The 21,498-nt window shown below is 33.8% G+C and overlaps 2 protein-coding genes across 7 annotated transcripts in view; both read right to left on the bottom strand.

The window, feature by feature from the left end:
- LOC126885608 (uncharacterized) overlaps positions 1 to 9,640 on the bottom strand; it is a 126,240-nt gene extending 116,600 nt beyond the window's left edge. Inside the window, exons 1-3 of the mRNA XM_050652212.1 lie at positions 9,042 to 9,640; positions 7,282 to 8,612; positions 6,242 to 7,086 (exon numbers count right to left, since the gene is read on the bottom strand). Of these exons, the coding sequence (XP_050508169.1) occupies positions 6,242 to 7,086; positions 7,282 to 8,612; positions 9,042 to 9,640 (2,775 nt within the window). The remainder of the gene's footprint in view (positions 1 to 6,241; positions 7,087 to 7,281; positions 8,613 to 9,041) is intronic.
- LOC114326119 (cadherin-87A) overlaps positions 1 to 21,498 on the bottom strand; it is a 1,008,603-nt gene that overhangs the window by 944,673 nt on the left and 42,432 nt on the right. The window lies entirely within an intron of this gene.

The following is a 21,498-nucleotide window of genomic DNA, read 5'->3' as shown; positions in this document are numbered from 1 at the left end:
ATGTATTATTGCTTTCAAAATACATATACTCAAATTGTATTTTTATATATTTATTACACATATTATTTTATATAATAATTAAATTCACTATAAAATGTCATTTATATTTTATTAATAGCTAAATAATTTAAAATTTAGTTTGACATTCACGACACGAAGTGTCAAACTCAAATGTAAATAACCTAATATTATGCTTTGCTTAACAAATCGAGATTAAATAATAATTCAAAATAACCAAATATTGTTAAAATTATTCAAATTCATTAAATTAGAAAACGTCACATAATATAGGTACCTTGTTGTGCATTACGTTCAATGGTTTTTAATTTCAAAAATAATTTATATACGTACAATATATTTATATAACCTGAATTTACAATTAAATTAAAGGAATAAACGGTTTACTTACACAAGATTCGATATTTGATGTATTATAAGATATAAGATGTAAGAAGGTAGATTGATTTTTTTATAGTCACACAAAAATACGACAGCGCTTGTTCAATTCTAGAAGAGAAATGTCAAACATTTGTAAAACTACTAGATAATTATTACTAGTCTACTCGTAACTTATTGAGTTTGATGTTTAGCTTTTTGAAAAGTAGCCTACTTCCTAATCAACCATTTGAACTGACGTTTAGTGCGTCTGTAGGAGATAACCGGATTGTGACGTCACATTTTTGACTTTGAGGTCGATTATCTCGAAAACGGTTAGAGATATCGAAATGCCGTTTTCAGATTTGGATTCAGAAGGCAAAACTACATAAGAATCCATCGATATACCTGCTTTAAGTATTGCAGGAGCGGCGACGCAATAACACACAGACTTTTGCAAATTTATAAACGAAAAGTTTTCGTTGAAAATCGTTCCGGTTTAATTACTAATAAAAGACCCGTTAGAAAAAAAAACTCCGTTCCTTAAAACTGATACTTCATTATCAAAAGATTACAGCGTCCAGGAACAGCCATAATTATTCCGAAGGAGTTGCGTTAAGCGGAGCCGTAATTCCTTATTAAGCTGGGCCTCGCTGAGATAATTAATATTCAAAATTTCTTGTTATAGGCCATAACAAGTCTAGCTAAGACACAATTAGTTACCTCGTTAGGACTAAATCGGATCTCACTACTTAGGATGAAGTGCTCGTTCTTCGTAATTTGGAACGAAATATGTGTCAGTATCAAATACAGCAGGGATTATGACTTTTTGGTCGTTTTTGACACTAGTTTAGAAGGTTTTTAGCGCTTTTATTGGCGTGTAATTAGCGGTTTTCAGTAATAAATCTATAAATATACAAAATACAGGGAAAGATAAGAGGCGGAAGGAGTATAGGAAGAAGGTTCTGGTTAATGCGTTGTCCCTAGATGCTGAGTGAACGCGGGTTTAGTCCCATGGCAACGCTATTTTCAAACATAACGGGCTTAGCTGACGCTCTTGAGATTTTAATTGATTGATTGTCATATTCTTCGCTTGTCATTAAATTGCATAAGATTTAGCCAGCATTTTAATCTATCCAAACGAACAAATACCTACACAGAATAGTGATTCTAGTAGTCCAGGAACCGAAGCTTTTTACCATGCAATTTTTACAGAATCGATCGAATTGCTTGAAAATTTGAGAATAAGTAGTGGATAGTCCAAGGATCAAAATCTATAATCTATATGATGACGAAACGCGCTTTTACCATGAAGGTGGTTGCCACCCCATCTCGGGGGGTGGAAATTTTGTATTATATTTTGACCGCAAAAGTTTATAAAAACATTCATTCAAAGCCAGGGGTTCCCAAACTTTTTTGTACCACGCCCTCTTTTGTTGAAATGTAAGCTTCTCGCGCCCCCCCCTTACAATAAATTGTATGCGCCTAAATAGGAACAAAACACAACATTTATTTATTCTGCCATAAGATACAACAATATCAGTTTCCATAAAATACAAAAATTATTAATAAAAGAAACATAGATTAGGTTGGTTAGTGAGATGGATGTGTTTGCGTTTTATTTACTAGTATGCCTATTCGTGGCTGAGTTTTAGTAAGTGCACAGCACAAGTCACTAGCAACATCAAGTTTATTCCGATACTTTGTTTTAACTGCCACAAGTGTTGAAAATCGCACAGTTACTTGAAAAAGGCAAATATAAATGAAGAGCTTTCCGTGATACACTAAGATACACTTTGAAATATTTTAACCAAAATGAAGGTTTGTCAATTATAACAAATCATTTGGCAGAGGAATCATGCAAAAAATCATTTGGATTTATTTGCAAAGCATCTTCTTGAAGTGATTCAGGCAGGGAGTCTATGTTGACATGGAATGGATCAGTTGACATTCTGTAAATAAAATTGTCACAAGTGTTTGGGAAGTATTTCTGGAAGTCTTCAATTAGGCTCTCCAAATGGTTTGATATTTGAATTTTCAAACTTGATCCTTCATAAATGTCCTTGAAGCGTGTTTCTTCTAAGATTGGCTCTACTTTAGAAATATTTGAATAATTTCAGGGGTTTGCTGATATTTTACGCCTCGAAAGTTAAGTAATTAAGCCTCCATCACAATGAGTAACTACTATATTTGAGTCTCCACCCTGCAGTTTTAGGTTAAGGCTGTTCAAAGAGACAAAGATGTCTGACAAATAAGCCAATATTACTTGGGTACAATGTTTTTTGAAGGCCATGTTTAGCTCATTTTGCTTTTGATGTTCCAAGGTGATTACTTCATCTCAAAGGTCAAATAATCTTGCCAACATGTTTCCTTTTGAGAGCCATCGTATTTCTGTATGAAGTAGCAGTGTTTTGGGATTACTTTCTAAATCTTCACAAAGAGTTTGAAACAGTCGAGTATTCAACGCACTGTTTTTTTTATGTATGTACTTCACTACTTTAATACACAACTTTAAGACAGCCATAAGTTCATTTGGAAGGGTTTTTACTGCCAAGGCTTGTCGATGTATAAAACAATGTATCCAAATCACATCAGCATTTTTCTCTATTACTAATTGCAAATAACCTGAGCGAAAACCAAGCACTGAAGGTGCGCCATCTGTACATAAACTGATCAGTTTTTGCAAAGAGAGTTCATGTTTGTCAAAAACCTCTGCACACTGCTTTCATAACATTAATACCTTTTGTCGTGGTCTCCAGTCTTCAACTCTGTAGAAAAGAGTAGCTCGTCTTTCATTCTTTCGTTTTGAATATACCGAACATAAACAATTAACTGAGAACATTGTGCTATGTCAGTACTCTCGTCTAGCTGAATAGCAAAAAATGGCGATTATTTTACTGCATCAACTACCTGGTTTTGTATGTCTTCGGTCATATCATCAATGCGGCGTTTTGATGACGACGTTTAACTCCAGTTTTTTTTAAAACTAATCATTCTAAGCCAGTGTCAAACTTCTAGAATCTATTACTAATACATAAAAAAAGAAGAACGAATAAGGCCAATGACTAAAAAGACAGCTAACTTACATTATTATGCTTCCAATTAGATTTCTCTTTTATATTAGAAAGTTTGGTAAAAAATAATTTTGTAGGATTTTACAAGATGTAATATAAGCACCTAAATAATAGATCTTTTTAAAATCCTCAGTCGCAGAAAGAGGTTACTTTGAAAGGGTTGGTAAAGGTGGTTTTTGCATGTTATTACAAGTTTTAATTGTCAATAACTCACTTAATTTTTGCCGTAGAAAAAATTTTTGCAAACCAGGTTCTTGGGAATTAAATAAGCTACAATTTCATATTGAATTATTCCTTCGTATCTCTGATGCTAATCTTTCTATTCTGAAGAAAAGGCCACTTTTTTCCAAACTAAAAAAATTCGATATTCGCTTTTAACTCCATTTTTTTAAACTAATCATTCTAAGGCGGTCAAACTTCTAGAACCCATTTGTTTTGGCTTTTAGCAAACCAAATGGAAAAAATTTAATAATAATAACTTACCGAGATTTTCTTAGATTTTCTTCGTGTTGTTAAATGTTGAAGCACTATTTTCGGTGGCATTAAGGAAAATGAAGGATGGGATAAAAGAAGGGAACTTACCGAAAATATGTTGTCTGGTATCGTCAATTTGTCTCACGGAAAACACACACAAAATCAAATTAAAATTGTCAAAGTGTACTATACGTTCCGACTATATGTCTGTTAACGACTGACTGACTTAACATAAAGGACAGAAGATTATGCTTACTTAGAACTGTGTTGCCAAGACGTTCCCGAATTAAAATAAATGAAATATATATTCATATTGGCGCAAACATAGCCCCCGCCCTGAAAAACCCATTTTTCAGCCAAATCTGTATGCAATTTGTGCCGAAAACACAATAAAAAAAACTAGTTCCAAATAAATACTCAAAGGACCAGGCATAAATTAATATACCAAAATTTTCAGAGTTAATTACCGTAACTCAAAAAAAAATAATCGAAAAAAAATAAATAAATTCTAATGAAAAATACCTATAACTATATACAAAAGATATTACTGTAAATTTATTGATTCGGAAGAGGGCATAACTTTAAAACTGGTCGTGTAAATGTCCCTTTCGAAGTTTTTACAGTAACATTTCTAACAACTCCGTCTTTACCCGGATGAACCTCAGTAACAATGGCCAACGGCCAACAAAGTGTAGGTACATTGTCTACCTTTAAAATAACAACCGTTCCGATTTTAACATTAGGCAAATCTATATTCCATTTTTCTCTAGTTTGTAAGGTAGTCAAATATTCCAAACGCCACCTTTTCCAGAAATCTTGCACCATTCGATCGATTAACTGGAACCTATCTAACCGGTTTATATTTAAATCTGTTAAATCGTCGGCCGGCAAACTTCCTAACGGTGTTAAATTTAAAAAATGTGATGGAGTTAATACCGATATTTGAGATGAATCAGTTGGTCGACGACAAAGAGGTCTCGAATTTAAGATTGCCTCTATTTGAATTAATAGAGTATTTAACTCTTCATATGTTAACAACTGATCCCCTATGACCTTATAGAGATGCGACTTAGCGCTCTTTACATTACTTTCCCAAAGACCCCCGTGACTCGGACTTTGTGGACTTATAAATTTCCATTCCACACCGTTCAAATTTAATTCACATAACAGTGCATTTTGATATTCTTCCGAACTAGCAAACCGATTAATTTCACTTAAAACCGTTTTCGCACAAACAAAAGATGATCCCTGATCAGAATACAAAACCTTGCATGGGCCCCTTCTTGCTAAAAGTCTTTTAAATGCTTGCATAAAATGTGGTGTGCTTAAAGAACTCACCAATTCTAAATGAACCGCTTTTGTGCTTAAACAAACCGCTAATAAACAATACGATTTATGAACCGCCGCATTACGTTTTTTACCTAATGTAATATTTATTGGCCCAAAATAGTCAACCCCTACGTGTAAAAAGGGTTTAGTAGCAGTAACCCTCGATACCGGTAAATCTGCCATGAGCGGTGTCAAAATTTTCGGTTTATTTCTAAAACAACGATTGCATTTAAAAACCCGATTTCTTATAAGATTTCTTGCCCCAAGAATCCAATACTTTTGACGCAATAAAGCTTCAAGCAAATATGCCCCCGTATGCATATAAATTATATGATAAAAATCAACAATCCGTTCAACTAACGTTTCTTTTCCCGGTAAAATTAGTGGATGTTTTCCCGAAAAACTAAGGGATGAATTATTAAGTCGTCCCCCCACCATAAGTAAACCGTCTTGTAAAAATGGCCGTAATTTCTTAAGCTGTGTTTTACATTGTTTGTTTTCTTTTATCATTTTTATTTCAGTTTCAAAATGTTTTAACTGAATTAACTGAATTAAATAACATTCTGCTGTTCTTAGCGCAGTAGCCGTAATTAATTTTTGCACAGGAATTAATTTTAACAACATTAAAACCCGAACCGTAATCCGTAAAATTTTATGGCAGCTAGAATGACGTTCAACCAATTCAAGTAAGGGATGAATTTTTTCACCTTGCTTCTCCTCCTCAATAACCAAAACCTTAACCTCCGAAATATCCGATTCTAATATTGAAGAAGGCCAGTCCGATTCCCGTAATTTTATCCAACTAGGACCTTGTAACCAAAGTTCATGATTTATTAATTGTGAGGGTGTCAACCTCTTGACAAGCAGTCCGCGGGATTATTTTTACCTTCAATATGTTGCCATGAAATATTAGGAAGGTTTTCTTTAATTTGCTGCACTCGATTAGCTACAAAAATATCTTTGGTATTTGCCGAAGTTAACCAACTCACCACCGTGGTCGAATCAGAATACGCAACTAGTTGTGAAATATGAGTAAGTTTGCTATAATTTTCAAATATTAATTTCAGCAAAGATGATAACAACAAAGCCGCGCATAATTCTAGCTTCGGAATGGTCATGGTCTTTTTTAAAGGTGCACATCTCGATTTTGCAGCAACCAGTCTCACACTCACTTCACCGCTAGAATTTACAACCCTTAAATAAACTACCCCACCGTAACCGTCTTGACTTGCATCCGCAAACCCCAAAATCATAATCGGAACATCCCTCATGGCTCCTACATGTCTAGGGACCTCAAATTTTGAAAAATCTTGCCATTCATTGCATACCTTTTCCCATGATTTTTTAATCGTATCCGGGGGTGAGTCATCCCAACCCAATTTTAGTTGCCATAACTCCCTGATCATTAACTTTAAATGCAAAATAAATGGAGCAATCAGACCAATGGGATCATAACATTTTGCAGTAAGAGATAAAATCTTACGTTTTGTACAATTTTTATCGGGGGTGGTTAACCTATAGTTCAAAACATCCCTCTGCGGATCCCATTGCATCCCTAAAACTTTAGTCTCCGATTTAAATGTAACCGAATTTTGTAAACGTTTTTCCAGCGGAATTTCTGATAACAAATTGTCCAAATTAGTCGACCATTTAACTAAGTCAAAACAACCACCTTTGAAGAGCTTTACCGATTGATTATATAATTCTTTAGCTTCAATTTCGTCCGGAACACTCGTTAAAAAATCATCCATATATAGCCCCGAAGAAATATATTTTTTAGCTAAAGGATAATCTTTGCCATCTTCATTTATCAATTGCTGAACCGTCCGTAGCGCTAAAAAAGGTGACGACCTTAAACCGAACGCAACCACCGTAAATTCATACGTTTTTATTTCCTCGTTTGGATCAAATCTCCATAATATTCTTTGAAACCGCCAGTGATCTTGTACTAATTTTATTTGTAAAAACATCTTTTTTAAATCCGAACTCAATGCTACTGGAAAAAGCCGAAAATTTATTAATAAAGTACATATGTCCGCCTGCAGTTTAGGCCCGCTATGCAATAAATCATTCAAGGAGACATCACTGTCTGAAGGGCAAGATGCATCCAATACGATACGTATAGGTGTGCTTAAACTCTCTAATTTTATTACAGGGTGATGACTAATATAATAGGATAAGTCACAATCTTCTTTTTCCAATAATTTTAAGTATCCTTGATCCAAAAAATCCTGCATAATTTTATTGTAATCCGCACGCAAGCTGTCCGATTTTGTTAACCGTTTTTCCAAGGTTTTTAACCGATTTTCCGCCGAAACCCTTGAATTTCCCAAATTTTTTGGTGAACTTTTAAAAGGTAATGCAACAGTAAACCGGCCCGATATATCCCTGGAAACCGTGGTTTTATAAATATTTTCACATTCTATAGCGTCTAAATCCGGAATTTCCCGTTTTGGAACCTGCTCTAATTCCCAAAATTTTGTCAAAATTTGTTCAATCGATGTTTCTTCCCTTAAAGTGAGCAAATTTATGGGAGTGGAATATTCCGTATCCACCTGACCCATAATAACATACCCGAACGTTGTTTCTAAAGCCGCCCCTAAACCTGAAGAACTCAAAATCCGATTACCGCCGAAAAGAATAGGAAAAAACTGCGCACCGATTATGCCATCGATTGATTTAGGTTCAAAAAACTTATCGTCCGCTAATTGTAAATTTTTAAATTCCGATAAAGTTTGCAAATTTAATTTCGTTTTTGGCAATTTATCTGTAATATGATCAATAACTAAAGCTTGAACATCGTATTTTTTAGTCTGATCAAAACGCGAAGCGATAATAATGTCTGTTACTCCCCTTACCGACTGAGAGTTTTGTCCCAAACCTTGTACCGAAGAATTAATTTTTGTATATCTAAGACCTAGTTTTTTACAACATTCCGTGGTCAAAAGATTACACTGACTACCGTTGTCCAAAATAAACCGCGCCGTTGCATTTTGTAAAGGACTATTTAACACACATACCGTTACCGTTGCTAATAGAACCGTTTTTTCCTGATTTCTACTCAAAAAACTAGAATTTTGAAACGCACAATTAACTGAACCCGAATTGTGGTTATTGGAACCCGTTTCTGGAATACCGACACCAGAATTTGGTTGATTATTTTGATTATTTTCTTTCGCGCCCCTTATTTCCGGTTTTCCTGCGCATAAAAGAAAATGATGATTCTTGGCACACTGGGCACACGGTCTTTTTAAGCACTGTCTTACACCATGTGACTGGGAAAAACACAGAAAGCATAAATTATTATTTTTTACCAAATCGTACCTTTGTGTAGGATTCATAGCCTTAAATTTATCACACCTACCCAAAAAATGTGACGATTTTTTACATAAAACACAAAAAGGCATTCTGTTATTGTTTTTATTCTCATGCTGGCTTACAAAAAATGATTTCGAATTTTTATTTTTATGATAGCCACCGGAGCTAGCCTCTTGTGAGTCACTATTATGCAAAATTTTTGTTTGATCCTTAACAAATTTAATTAAATCCGTGTAAGTAGGAATAACCGTTCCGCGCATGTGATTTTCAAAAGATTTTACCGTTTCCCTGTCCAGTTTTGAGAGTGCATGATAAAGTAAAATAAAATCCGTTAAATCCGGGACATCCAACTTTTTTAAGGCATTAACCGAGGCGTCAAAGATTTCTAAAAAACTGTTTAGATTTTTTTCAGATTCCGATTGCAAGGATTTAAAATTAAAAATTTGTTGTAAATAAGTGTTTGCTAACAACCTTTTATTATGATATTTTTCTAAAAGTGCTTTCCATAACGTGTCATAATTATCCCCAGAAGTAGCTATTCCCGCACAAATACTAAGGGCCGATCCCTTTAAATGTGAAACCAAAAGCCGAGCCTTATCTGCATCCGTCAGCTGGAAATTATCGTGTACCAATGGTTTGTAAATCGAATAAAAAGTTTCCCATTCCTTTGTTTCCCCGTGGAAATCTGGAATAGTGATTTTTGGCAAAAGACTGTGTACATTACACTGTTGTTGTGTACTTTGCTGTAAAGTTGGATTTACAATATTGGTGCTTGGTTTTAATTTTGTATAAGCCGCCCTTGCTTCACAACACATTTCGTTAATAACAGACATCACCTGAAAATCTGGTTTATAGTTTTCATCAACGTCAAACCCGACTGCGTTGATTTCATCCAAAATTTTGAGAATTTCTGTCCTTGTCGAATCCATCGACTGATACAAGTTTGTGAATTTTTTAATGGTGTTATCCGTAGTTAAGTTTTTCGATAAGTCATATAAAGTCTGAATGATTGTATAAAGCGTTTCTTTTTTAGCCGTTAATATTTTAAATTGCCTTTCGTAAGTAGTCATTGTTACTGAAATCAATCCGCAAAATCAGAAAAAAAACAAAGTCTACTTTAAGAAAACTGTAGCATATAACAAACCAGGTCCGAGTATAAATTTTGAATAAAATTAATTAATTATAGAGATTTGTTAAAAAACAAGCCTTCCGGGCAGTTATTATGCAAACTCTTTATTTTGTTTAGAACCGTGAATCAAATTTAGTATTTGTTTACAAAATAATTTTTATTCATACATCCGAATTTTTCCGTAACCGATTGAGTCGAAAAATATTCACGTTTGACAACACCGCAAATATATAAAAACCTAACTTCTTTCACGACCGAAGCCCAAGTTGTTCCGAGAAACAAAAACGATACAAATACAAAAATCAGCAAAAAGTTATCACAGAGTTTTTTTTTCCGATACGTGCCGACATTAAATTTTACCGAACAATTTGTTTCTAAATAAGAATATTATTATTTAATAATACAAAACTAAGCAAAGCAAACTGTAAACCTACGCTGAATATCCAAGCTCGAAATTGACCAATTATGTTTTGGCTTTTAGCAAACCAAATGGAAAAAATTTAATAATAATAACTTACCGAGATTTTCTTAGATTTTCTTCGTGTTGTTAAATGTTGAAGCACTATTTTCGGTGGCATTAAGGAAAATGAAGGATGGGATAAAAGAAGGGAACTTACCGAAAATATGTTGTCTGGTATCGTCAATTTGTCTCACGGAAAACACACACAAAATCAAATTAAAATTGTCAAAGTGTACTATACGTTCCGACTGTATGTCTGTTAACGACTGACTGACTTAACATAAAGGACAGAAGATTATGCTTACTTAGAACTGTGTTGCCAAGACGTTCCCGAATTAAAATAAATGAAATATATATTCATATTGGCGCAAACACCATTAACAATACATAAATAAACTTTTGACTTTGAAACTATAATATTTTGCATTTGACGAAGAAGAGCTAACATATAATAATAAAGTATAGCTCGATTACTATTGGTCTTACAGAAAATTAAAAAAATGATTTTGTTTATTTTTTCAAAAGGTACATTTTTGTTAAGGAAAGTTGTTTTGATAAAACGAAAACTTTTGGAGTTATTAGCAGAAAACTTATTAAAAACATTGATTTTTTCGATATAAAACTAACACTTTCGATAGCGAATAAATCGAATACTATTAATTTTATCAAAAAAAGTATAGAACCTTTTTTGCTCAGAATGAATGTTTTTACCAACTTTTGTGGTCAAAATATAATAAAAAATGTCCACCCCCGAGATGGGGTGGCAACCACCCCCATGGTAAAAGAGCCTTTCGGCATCATATAGATTTTGATCCTTGGACTATCCAGTACTTATTCTCAAATTTTCAAGCAAATCGATCCATTCTGTAAAAATTGCGAGGTTTTGTCCTATTTTAAGCTTCATTACTTGGACTATACTATAGGTATACTCACCGTGGCTATTCCAACCCTTTAAAAAGTAGTCCACTCTTGACCCCGAAATAGAAGTGAACAGCCCATTTCAGGTTCCTATACTTGCTATTTGTGTTAATGTCCCAATATTGTTTTATTAGCTTAAGAAGAAAGATATAAAGCTAATAACTACACGGCGAATTTGTGTTAAATTTTAAATAAATGTTTGCCTTAATTAATTTTGATCAAAGAATTCTATAATAAACAAATTAATTCTATGGAATTAGTACCTGTTGGTATCACCGTGAACCTCACTGTCGAATTATCAAACCATCGATTTATATAGAAGTTATGACTAATTAAGGAACGTCATCGTTAGTGCACCTTGTACCAATTATAATCAAGATCTCGCAACGACAAGGATGATACAACGCTGCGGGTGTAGCAGCTTCACGAACTTGTTCTACATAAATTATTTTAATTGTTGGAGTGTTGGTTGTTAATTAATGTAGCAGATTTAGTACACAAACGTATATTCACATTGTCAAAATAACTTGTAATCTATATTATACTAAAAACTAAATGATATCCAATGATATCAAATGATCCAATTTTTCTCCATCTTCTGCATGGATTTTTCTTACCCTCTTATGACAGCCCTGGGCACTAAGGCTATCTTCTCCCGGTGAGGGTGGTTATCCCTTATCCGAGGGGTGGAATAATTGATACGCTTACTTGTTGAGTTGGTTTATTTACACTCGCATTAGTATAAGCTGGTAGCACCGCACCCAAAGAACATCTCGTGTAGAAAGAGACACTATCTTTAATGTGGAAATATTACGTCTGATCACCAAAATAGAATGACGAATGTCTAATATAATATTATGAATTCCCTTGTTATAGTTTTACTGTTTATATTTTTAGAAATGCCTATTCAGCATCGACCATGAAAAGTGTTTATAATTGACTCTGCAATTATTAGTTGAATCGTGATCTGGGCTAACAATATTTATATAATCGAATGAAGGTTGTAATATTGTTATGATGACATAAATAACTGAAAGTAATTATTGTAGATAATTACAGGGTGTTTTTAAGATATATCTACTGAGTACAGATGAATTCTTGTACACCTTCCCTTTTTAGGAATTTTCCGACTACGGGGAGGGAAATTTGCAAGTCGTGCTACCAACCCATACTGTGTTGTAATCAATACAAAAAATTTATTTTATATACAAACTTCCTAAGCCTAAGCAAATACATAAATAATATAAAATGTTCGTTTAACAACATTGTTTCGTAACACTTGTCACTCACTGTGTTTTCGGATTGTAAGCATATAATCTATTCTTATGTATTTCCTTGATTTTATTGTTTTCTAGTCTGATTTTACAATTAACGTTATTTACTTCTGTTATCGTGAAAGGACCTACATAAAGACTATCAAACTTACCATTCTCTTCCCTTTTTACAAGGACTAGGTCTCCTATTTTAAAGTGTTGTGGTGTTGCTGTGAGCTTATTCTTTTCTTGCCGCTCTTTTTTGTGTTTTAATAAGAAGGTTCTGGCTCTCTCGTGTGCGCTTTGTAGTTTGTATCGTAACTCATTGTAGTAGGCATCTATATTGTAACATGGTTGAATCTCCTGTGTAAGGTCTTCCGGTAGGTTAACCTTCCTGCCATATAACAGTTCGAACGGTGTGTATCCATGATACGCGTTAGGGGTTGTATTGTAGCAGTATGTGAACATTCTGCAACACACATCCCAATTTTCTCTGTCTTCGTCTATGAATGCTCTTACGTACTCGTTCAACGTTCTGTGTAGTTTTTCACAACTTCCAATGGACTGTGGGTGGTATGCCGTTGAAAAGTTGTGTTCTATTTTTAATAGCTTTGTTAATTCCTGCATTACTTCGTTCTTATACTCTGTGCCTTGGTCTGTTCTTATTTGCTTCATGAGTCCGTATGTTGGTATGAAATGATCAAAGATTCCTCTTGCTATTGTCTCTGCTTCTTTATTGCACACTGGTATGCTGACCGCGTATTTTGTCAGTTCGCACAACATTGTGATACAGTATTTATTACCTTCATTACTTCTCGTGAATGGACCTATTGTATCTATGTATACTATGTCCCATGGTTTGGAAGATGTGTCCGATATCACGAACTCTTCGACATGTGTTCTTTTCGGTTTGTTAATTTGACATTTGTGGCATTGTTTTACGTATTTTCTTACGTCTTTTTCCAAATTTTTCCATCGGAATCTTGCCTTTAGCTTCTTAATTAGTCTGTTATTCCCTACGTGTCCTCCGAACATCGGGTGATTATGGTATTCTTCTATTAATCTGTGTTTTTCTTTGTCATCTTTTATTGTTTCTGGTACTTCACATATGTATATTTCTATATTCTTCAATTTTTTATTTCCTTCTTTAATAAATTCATCAATTGTGCACATTTTAAAAATAATATCATTTACGTATATTTTTACTTTACGTACTGCATTCTCTACCGCCAGCTTATCAAGCTGTACCAACGCTTGGTTTAAATCGAAATGATTCAATCCTGTGGCTATGCTTTTGCTGCATTTTATTTTGTTTTTGGCCCTAATGCTCAGTCTTGGTGAGATTAGTTCTGCTCCAAAGGACAAAATTGGTAGTCTATGCGCCTCTAAATTATTTAGTACCTTCCTTACTGTCTGTTTGGTGGCTTCTGGCTGTAGTGCGAGTTCACTTTCAGCCTTTGTTTGTCTTGCTTCTTTCTCCTGTTCTTTTGCTTGAGCTCTTGTTGTAGCTAGTATATGGGCGTTGTCTATGTATAGGTTTTTTAGTTGATGCAATGTTATTCTTGAAAGGCTGTCTGCGTAGTTACTTTTCCCTGTTATATACTCTATTTCGAAGTCATATTCTTCTAGGTCTAATCTGATCCTCGTGAGTTTTGAGGTTGGTTCTTTCATTGCAAATAGGTGTGTCAAAGGTTTATGGTCTGTTTTTACTTTGAATGTTGGTGCTCCATATAGATAACATTTAAAATAATTAATTCCCCAATGAATCGCTAGTAATTCCTTAACGATTATAGGTTTATTACATTCTCCTTTACTAAAACTTCTTGATGCATATGCTATAGGTAGGTCAATTCCGTTATAATCTTGACTTAGGATTGCTGAACAACTCTCATTGGATGCGTCTGTTGTTAAGATAAACTGTTTGTTGAAATCAGGATATTTTAAAATTGGTGGTTTCGTCAGAGATGCTTTAAGCTTTTTGAATGCTTTTTCGCACTCCTCGGTCCACGAAAATTCTACTCCTTTCCTCGATAATTTGTTGAGTGGTCTGCATATTTCCGCAAAATTTTTAATAAAACGTCTGTAATAGTTGCAAAATGCTACAAATCTCTTTGTTTCTTCCGCTGTCTGAGGTGTCGGATATTGTTCAATTACTGCATACTTCGCTTTGTCTGGTGATACTCCCTCTTGAGAAAGATCATGTCCTAAATATGTTACTTCCCTTCTAAAGAATTGACATTTTCCTGGGTTAAGTTTCAAATTGAATTTTCGACATGTCTCAAATGTCTTTTTCAGGTTGTCTAAGTGATGTTTTTCGGATATTCCAATTACTACGATATCGTCCATGTAAAGAAATGCTTTGTCTGGTGTTAATCTTGAAAATGCTATTGACATCATTCTTGAAAAGCTATTTGGGCTTACATTTAATCCAAAAGGTAATCTGGTAAATTGAAATGCTCCATTTTCTGTGCTGAACGATGTGTATTTTCTCGATGATTTTTCTAATGGTATCTGGTGAAAGCCTGACATTAAGTCTATAACTGAAAACCATTTTGCTCTTCCTAGTTGATCTAATATCGAATCTATTCTTGGTAATGGAAATTTGTCTGTAACTATCTTCTTGTTCAGTTGTCTAAAATCTATGCATAATCTCCATGCTTTTCCTCCATCTATAGCTTTTTTCGGTACCAGTACTACTGGACTGTTGTACTCGGATGTAGATGGTTCTATGATTCCTTGGTCTCTTAGGTTTTGTACTTGTCGATTTAATTCCTCTGTTTGCGCATGAGGTGTCCTATAATTCTTGATATATACCGGAGTTTGGTCTTTAACTCTTAGTTTTTGTTCGTAGAAATTGTTACAGGTTAACATATCATGCCTTAGGGCGAATATGTCCGAATATTCCTCGCATAACGATACTAAGTTGTCTCGTATGTATTCTGGTATGTCTAATTTCAGTGATTCTCGTAATTCTTTTTTTCTGTCTTTGCTGTCGTTGACTAGCCTATATATATTGAATAGTTTAATATCCAACGTCCTGATTGTGCTTGCGTCTACATTTACTGTTTCGTACGTTGTGTTCAAAATTTTGATGTAAGGATTATTACTTGAAATAATTGCTCTTGCTATGAATATTCCTGGTTGTATTTCTTGCTGTTCCACTATCCTGTCTTTCTTTAACGTTTGAAAAATTTTTACGATTCTGTAAATTTCACATCTAGGCGGTATTATTATGGTGTCATTGTCTATATTATCCAGAATTTTCGTACTAATGTAACAATCGTTGTCCTCTTTAATGTGCATTTTAAGGTTTGCGTAATCTAGTATACATTGAAAGTTAGAAATAAAGTCTCTCCCAATGATTCCGTCTGTTGGAATTGGAAAGTTAGGTTCTACCAATTGAAAGATGTGTTCGAATCGAGTTCCTTTTACTTCGAGTGTTGTCTCAACTTCTCCCATTGTTTGCAACTCTCCTTTAGTGACTCCTTTTATTTTCGCCTTTGTGTTTGGTTTCACCTGTTCCTTCATAAAATCTTGTGAACATTTTAGTATTGAAATGTCAGCTCCTGTGTCTATGATAAAAGTGCTTGTTTTTTCAAGAATTCCTGTTTTCATTCGTACAAAGTTCGTTAGGTTTAGATCGAAGTTGTAAATGTTATATTTTATTTCTGCCTGTGTGCTTCCAACTTCTTGTTCATTCAAAACCCCAACTGCTGGTTTTCTTGCTCTTCTTGACTGTCCTCTATTTCTAGTAACCTTACGTTCCTGTTACGTCCGCCTCTCTGGTTTCCTCTGTATGTTTGATTGTTAAATTGTCTGTATCCTCTGTTCGAATAATTTCGTTGATTGTCCGTTGCTTCTCCTTCGTTCCGTTGTCCGAAGTTATTTCTTCTTCCTCTGTCATATTTGTTATGGTATCCTCTTCTGTATTGCTGCTGTCCTCTCCTATTCTCGTAGTTTGTCCTATAATTTAAGACTCTTCCTTGTGCATTTTCTTCAGTCGTATCGATCGACAAAAATTTAGATACTACTTCCTGCGGTGATGTAAAGTTACCTGCTTCCAGTATTATCTTAGCTTTCTCTGCATTAGCGTTTCGTTTCATTGTTGTTACTACTGCTTCCGTCGTATATTTCTTTGCTAAGTCAAGTGGCATTCCTTCCGCTATGTATGCTACTTTTAATTGTTCTGCTAACTCTTCCACTTCAGATGCGTACACTGCTGCATCTCTATGCCCTTGCCTTTTTTTTTGCTAATTTGGCTATTAAATTCTTCGGATTATCACCTTTTAATTCTTTCTTTAGTGCTTCAGCTATCCGTGGAATTGTATCTTCTGTGGTTATTAGGTTCCTAGCCTTATTGGTGAGTCGCGTTTTTATTAGCGTTACAGCTGTGTCTTCATGACCTTCTGCCAATTTTCCAAGTAGTTCTAATGCGTCTAAAAATGGTTGTAATTTCCCTGCGCTTCCATCGAACTCGTTGGGCAATATCTTGCTTGCGATATTCAAAAATTCATTGATTGTCAAAGCCATGTTTAATATTGTTATATCTTGTTTTATGTCACCTTTTTCCTCTTTTATTTCGTCGTTAATTATTTCTTCTTCTACTTCCTCGTCGCTTTTTCCTTCTTCTGCTTCCTCGTCGCTTTGTTCCTCTTCAACTTCCTCGTCGATTGGTTGATGTATTGAATTTGGAACCACTGTTCTTACATTTACTGCTTGAAATGAGCGTATAACTTTGTCTCTGATTTTTCCAAAATATTTGTTGCACGATTCCCTTTGTTTGTCCGAAAGTGCTTCCCAGTTTTTCCTAGTCAATTGTGTGAACTTGTTATAAGCTTTAATTAGCTGTGTCGTTACTTCTTCCTTTATGTCCTTAGATTTCGGAACTTTTTTCTTTAAGACTCTTCTGCTCTGCCTGTCTATTTCTTGTGCAATTTCCTCAACTATTTTGACAAAATCTTCCCACGTAACTTTGTTGCTACTCATTTATACATAATGTTTTTTCTTTTTTTCAGCTTCTGCACTTCTTAGCGAAAATATAAATTCGATAGTCTTACGGTGTATATAGATATGTAGTATATAGATATATAGTAAAAAAATATAGAGATAAAATAATACGTCAATATATGGTAAAAATATGTAAAAATTGCAGTAGTAATAAAAATTCAAAAATAAATAACGTTATATTAACCCTTGTAAATAAGTAGTTAGAATAATAATTTAAATGTATTATGCATATAGCGTATATTTGTTATATCGTATATTTATTTTGATAGGTATATTTACGATAGCAAATATTAAGATCATAAAAAATTGCAAAAATGTACTAAAAATCAGTAGTCAAATAATAAATGAATAAAAGTCAGCAATGATAAGGTATACGTTGATAAATATGTAAAAATCATATAAAATTGTATCATTGCGTCCTATAATAACTTAATATGAGGGTAAAAAAATCTTTTTATATTGATAAATATTGGTAATAGAATAGAATAATTAAGTAAAAATAGGTAAACTTGAAACATATATTAATGTAATTAAGGTAGCACATAATGTTTATACTTTATACTTTATATTAATCAGGAAATACCATAAAAATAGCTAATATGGACTTACCACTTTTACGCGTCTTTGTTCGTATCACAAGTCCTCGCTGCACGTTCCATAGCATTGTCCATTTTCCATTGTCCCACGATGTTCCATCTCCATACTATTCCATTTTCAGCTCCGCGTCGGCCTGATGTCTCCATCCATTTTACATATACCACACTGTTGTCTAAGGTGGTCTAGGTGCCTGAACATTGACGTGTTTCTTCATACCTGTCCTGTTTACCAGTCCTGAGTTCTTCCCTGGTTCTGGATCGCCATATGACAGCCCTGGGCACTAAGGCTATCTTCTCCCGGTGAGGGTGGTTATCCCTTATCCGAGGGGTGGAATAATTGATACGCTTACTTGTTGAGTTGGTTTATTTACACTCGCATTAGTATAAGCTGGTAGCACCGCACCCAAAGAACATCTCGTGTAGAAAGAGACACTATCTTTAATGTGGAAATATTACGTCTGATCACCAAAATAGAATGACGAATGTCTAATATAATATTATGAATTCCCTTGTTATAGTTTTACTGTTTATATTTTTAGAAATGCCTATTCAGCATCGACCATGAAAAGTGTTTATAATTGACTCTGCAATTATTAGTTGAATCGTGATCTGGGCTAACAATATTTATATAATCGAATGAAGGTTGTAATATTGTTATGATGACATAAATAACTGAAAGTAATTATTGTAGATAATTACAGGGTGTTTTTAAGATATATCTACTGAGTACAGATGAATTCTTGTACACTCTACTTCAAAGGTTGTAGATTCTAGACCTCAAAATGTTAAGATTTAACCCAAATCACTTGAATAAAATATGGCTCCATACTGAGTTAGAGGGTGTTTTATTTAGTTTAAAAACTATTTTTACCCAGTACTTTAAAACTATTTGACGTGTCCTTATCATACTTGGCAGAAAGTGTGGCTACTATACACCCTATTAAATTGTGATAAATAAACGTTTCTGGCTACTATCAGAGCAGTACGACAGGGGATAGTGAATGGTTGACCCTTCGCAAATTCTACGCCACTGGAGGAATTACTATTTTAGCGCAATTTTTCGATTCTCCAATACTTTCTATGTAAATAGTTAAATATACTTAGATATTTGAAGTTAAATATCAAATGGCACAGTTATTTTGACTAATGTATTGTGTCGCTTCATTTTTAACTTCAAATATCTCGCAAATTAATGATTTTATCGTATCGAATGAAGAGTAAATTATTTACATAAAAAGTATTGAAAAATCTAAAAGTTACACTAAAATAGCTATTCCGTCAGTGGCGTAGAATTTGTGAAGGGTCAACTAGTCAATTTCCCCAGTGGTACGCCTCTGGTAGTAGTCAGAAACAATTATTTAACATAATTTAGTAGGGCGTACAGTACCTACACTGCCTACCACGTATGATAAGGATACGTCAAATAGGTTTAAAGTACTGGGTACGAATAGTTTTTAAATATACGTAGAAAGTATTGGAGAATCGAAAAATTGCGCTAAAATAGTAATTCCACCAGTGGCGTAGAATTTGGGAAGGGTCAGCCATTCACTATCCCCTGTTGTGCGCCTCTGGTAGTAGCTAGAAACGTTTATTTATCACAATTTAATAGGGTGTATGGTAGCCACACTTTCTGCCAAGTGTGATAAGAATACGTCAAATATTTTTAAAGTAAGTACTGGGTAAAAATAGTTTTTAAACTTTTAAATAAAACACCCTGTATCTCAGTAAGGAGCCATATTTTATTTAAGTGATTTGGGTTAAATCTTAATATTTTGAGGTCTAGAATCTGCAACTCAGAGATTAGACATTCTTAATGATACACCCTGTATAGACGAGCAACGCACCCCTTAATAAAAGACTACTGATCCAAACCAAAAGTGTAATCGATTGTTTATATCATTTAAATTTGAAATAAAAAACCTAAGATTTTTCTAGGTTTTAGAAAAATAAACATTTTTGCCTTTTTCGTTTTTTTGAAAATAGCAACTTCTTTTCACAATTTTTTTAAAATAATTTTTAAATAACAATTTTTTTTAAGGATGTTATTATATAAAAAAAGTGATTGTTTATTTTAAGTCATCATCGATTACTTCATCAAGTAGTTTTCGACCGCAACGATGATTATGGTATATATTAATCCAAAACAACAAGAATTATTTGCAAAATTTGGTTGTGATGATCATGTTGTCGAAATATTATATTAATTTACTACAAATCAATTTATCAAATCCACAAGGAAGAACTTCCTGTAGTTGGCTGTATACCATTAATTACAAGTGAAATTTAATAAAAAAATTTCCTCTTGATAAATGGTATATTAGTTTAAAAAGCCCTAAAGGGCTACAAACATATGAACAAAACGTTTTCGCTCTGTAACAAGAGCATCATCAGTGTTACAAGAACATGGTGAGCCAACCAAAAAATACAATGCCTGCCACGTCTTATAACAGAATGATGACCTAGTTACCTTTTGACCCACTTACAACGTGTAGGAGTCATATGTTGCCATAGGGCCTTATCCTTAGGAATTTTATCCATCCTTTGGATTTTGCGATGTTATCTTTTAAATAAGACTTTTGTCTGTTTTTTGAAAGGCTTCGACCTTTGTATTTTTTGGTTGGCTCACCATGTTCTTGTAACACTGATGATGCTCGCTCTTGCTACAGAGCGAAAACGTTTTGTTCATATGTTTGTAGCCCTTTAGTGCTTTTTAAACTAATATACCTTTTACCAAGAAGAAAATTTTTTATTAAATTTATCAAATAATTGTTAAGGGAAAAGGCGCAAAATGTCGCCTGACAAAATTTTCAATGTGTTTTTTATTAATTTTTTTCGAATCCTGAGAAAACTGATTGATAAGTATTTTTGAAAAATTTAAACGCAGAATGAAAGATTACGTTATTACCGAGGGCCGAAAGTCCCTTAGAATAAATAAAAAATTTCTTTTGAATGAAATATTCGCAATTAATAGGCTATTGATTTATGTATTATAGAAAGGAACTACAACGTTAACGGGGTTTTATTATATCATATGGTCAATGAATCTCTATATATGAAAAAACTGCGGAGTGCTACCATTTAAAGAAGTGCGTTTTTGAGAAATGGGTGAATTAGTCCCTGGGCACAGGTTACATTAGGGTGAGTTCTATGCACTTTTGGTACAAACACGTCTACATAAAAATTGTTCCTGGTTAAATTTCCTTTCTAAATATAACTTTTTAAAGTCAAAGATACTTTTTTTTACAAAAATATATTCAAAAGAAAATACAATGCAACGATTTTTGATTTTAGGATTATTTTTTAAATTCCTCATTATAACTTTTTTATGTGATTGTGTGTTATAATTGAATCTTATTTTTTATAGGTAATACTTTGGATCCACTTGAGTCGCCCGGGCAAATTTCAAAATATGGATTAATTCCAATATTTACTGTCAAATCTCCTGCACCAGAAGCTTTGCTTGAAAAAATAGCATGTAAATGTACCAAAGGATGTACAAAAAACTGCGGTTGTAGGAAGATAGGAATTAGTTGTTCAATATTCTGCAAAGGGTGCATGTGCATGG

Source organism: Diabrotica virgifera, chromosome 5 (assembly GCF_917563875.1).
Source record: "Diabrotica virgifera virgifera chromosome 5, PGI_DIABVI_V3a".
In the NCBI taxonomy this organism is placed as follows: domain Eukaryota; kingdom Metazoa; phylum Arthropoda; class Insecta; order Coleoptera; family Chrysomelidae; genus Diabrotica; species Diabrotica virgifera.
This window is presented reverse-complemented; position numbering and strand designations above follow the sequence as displayed.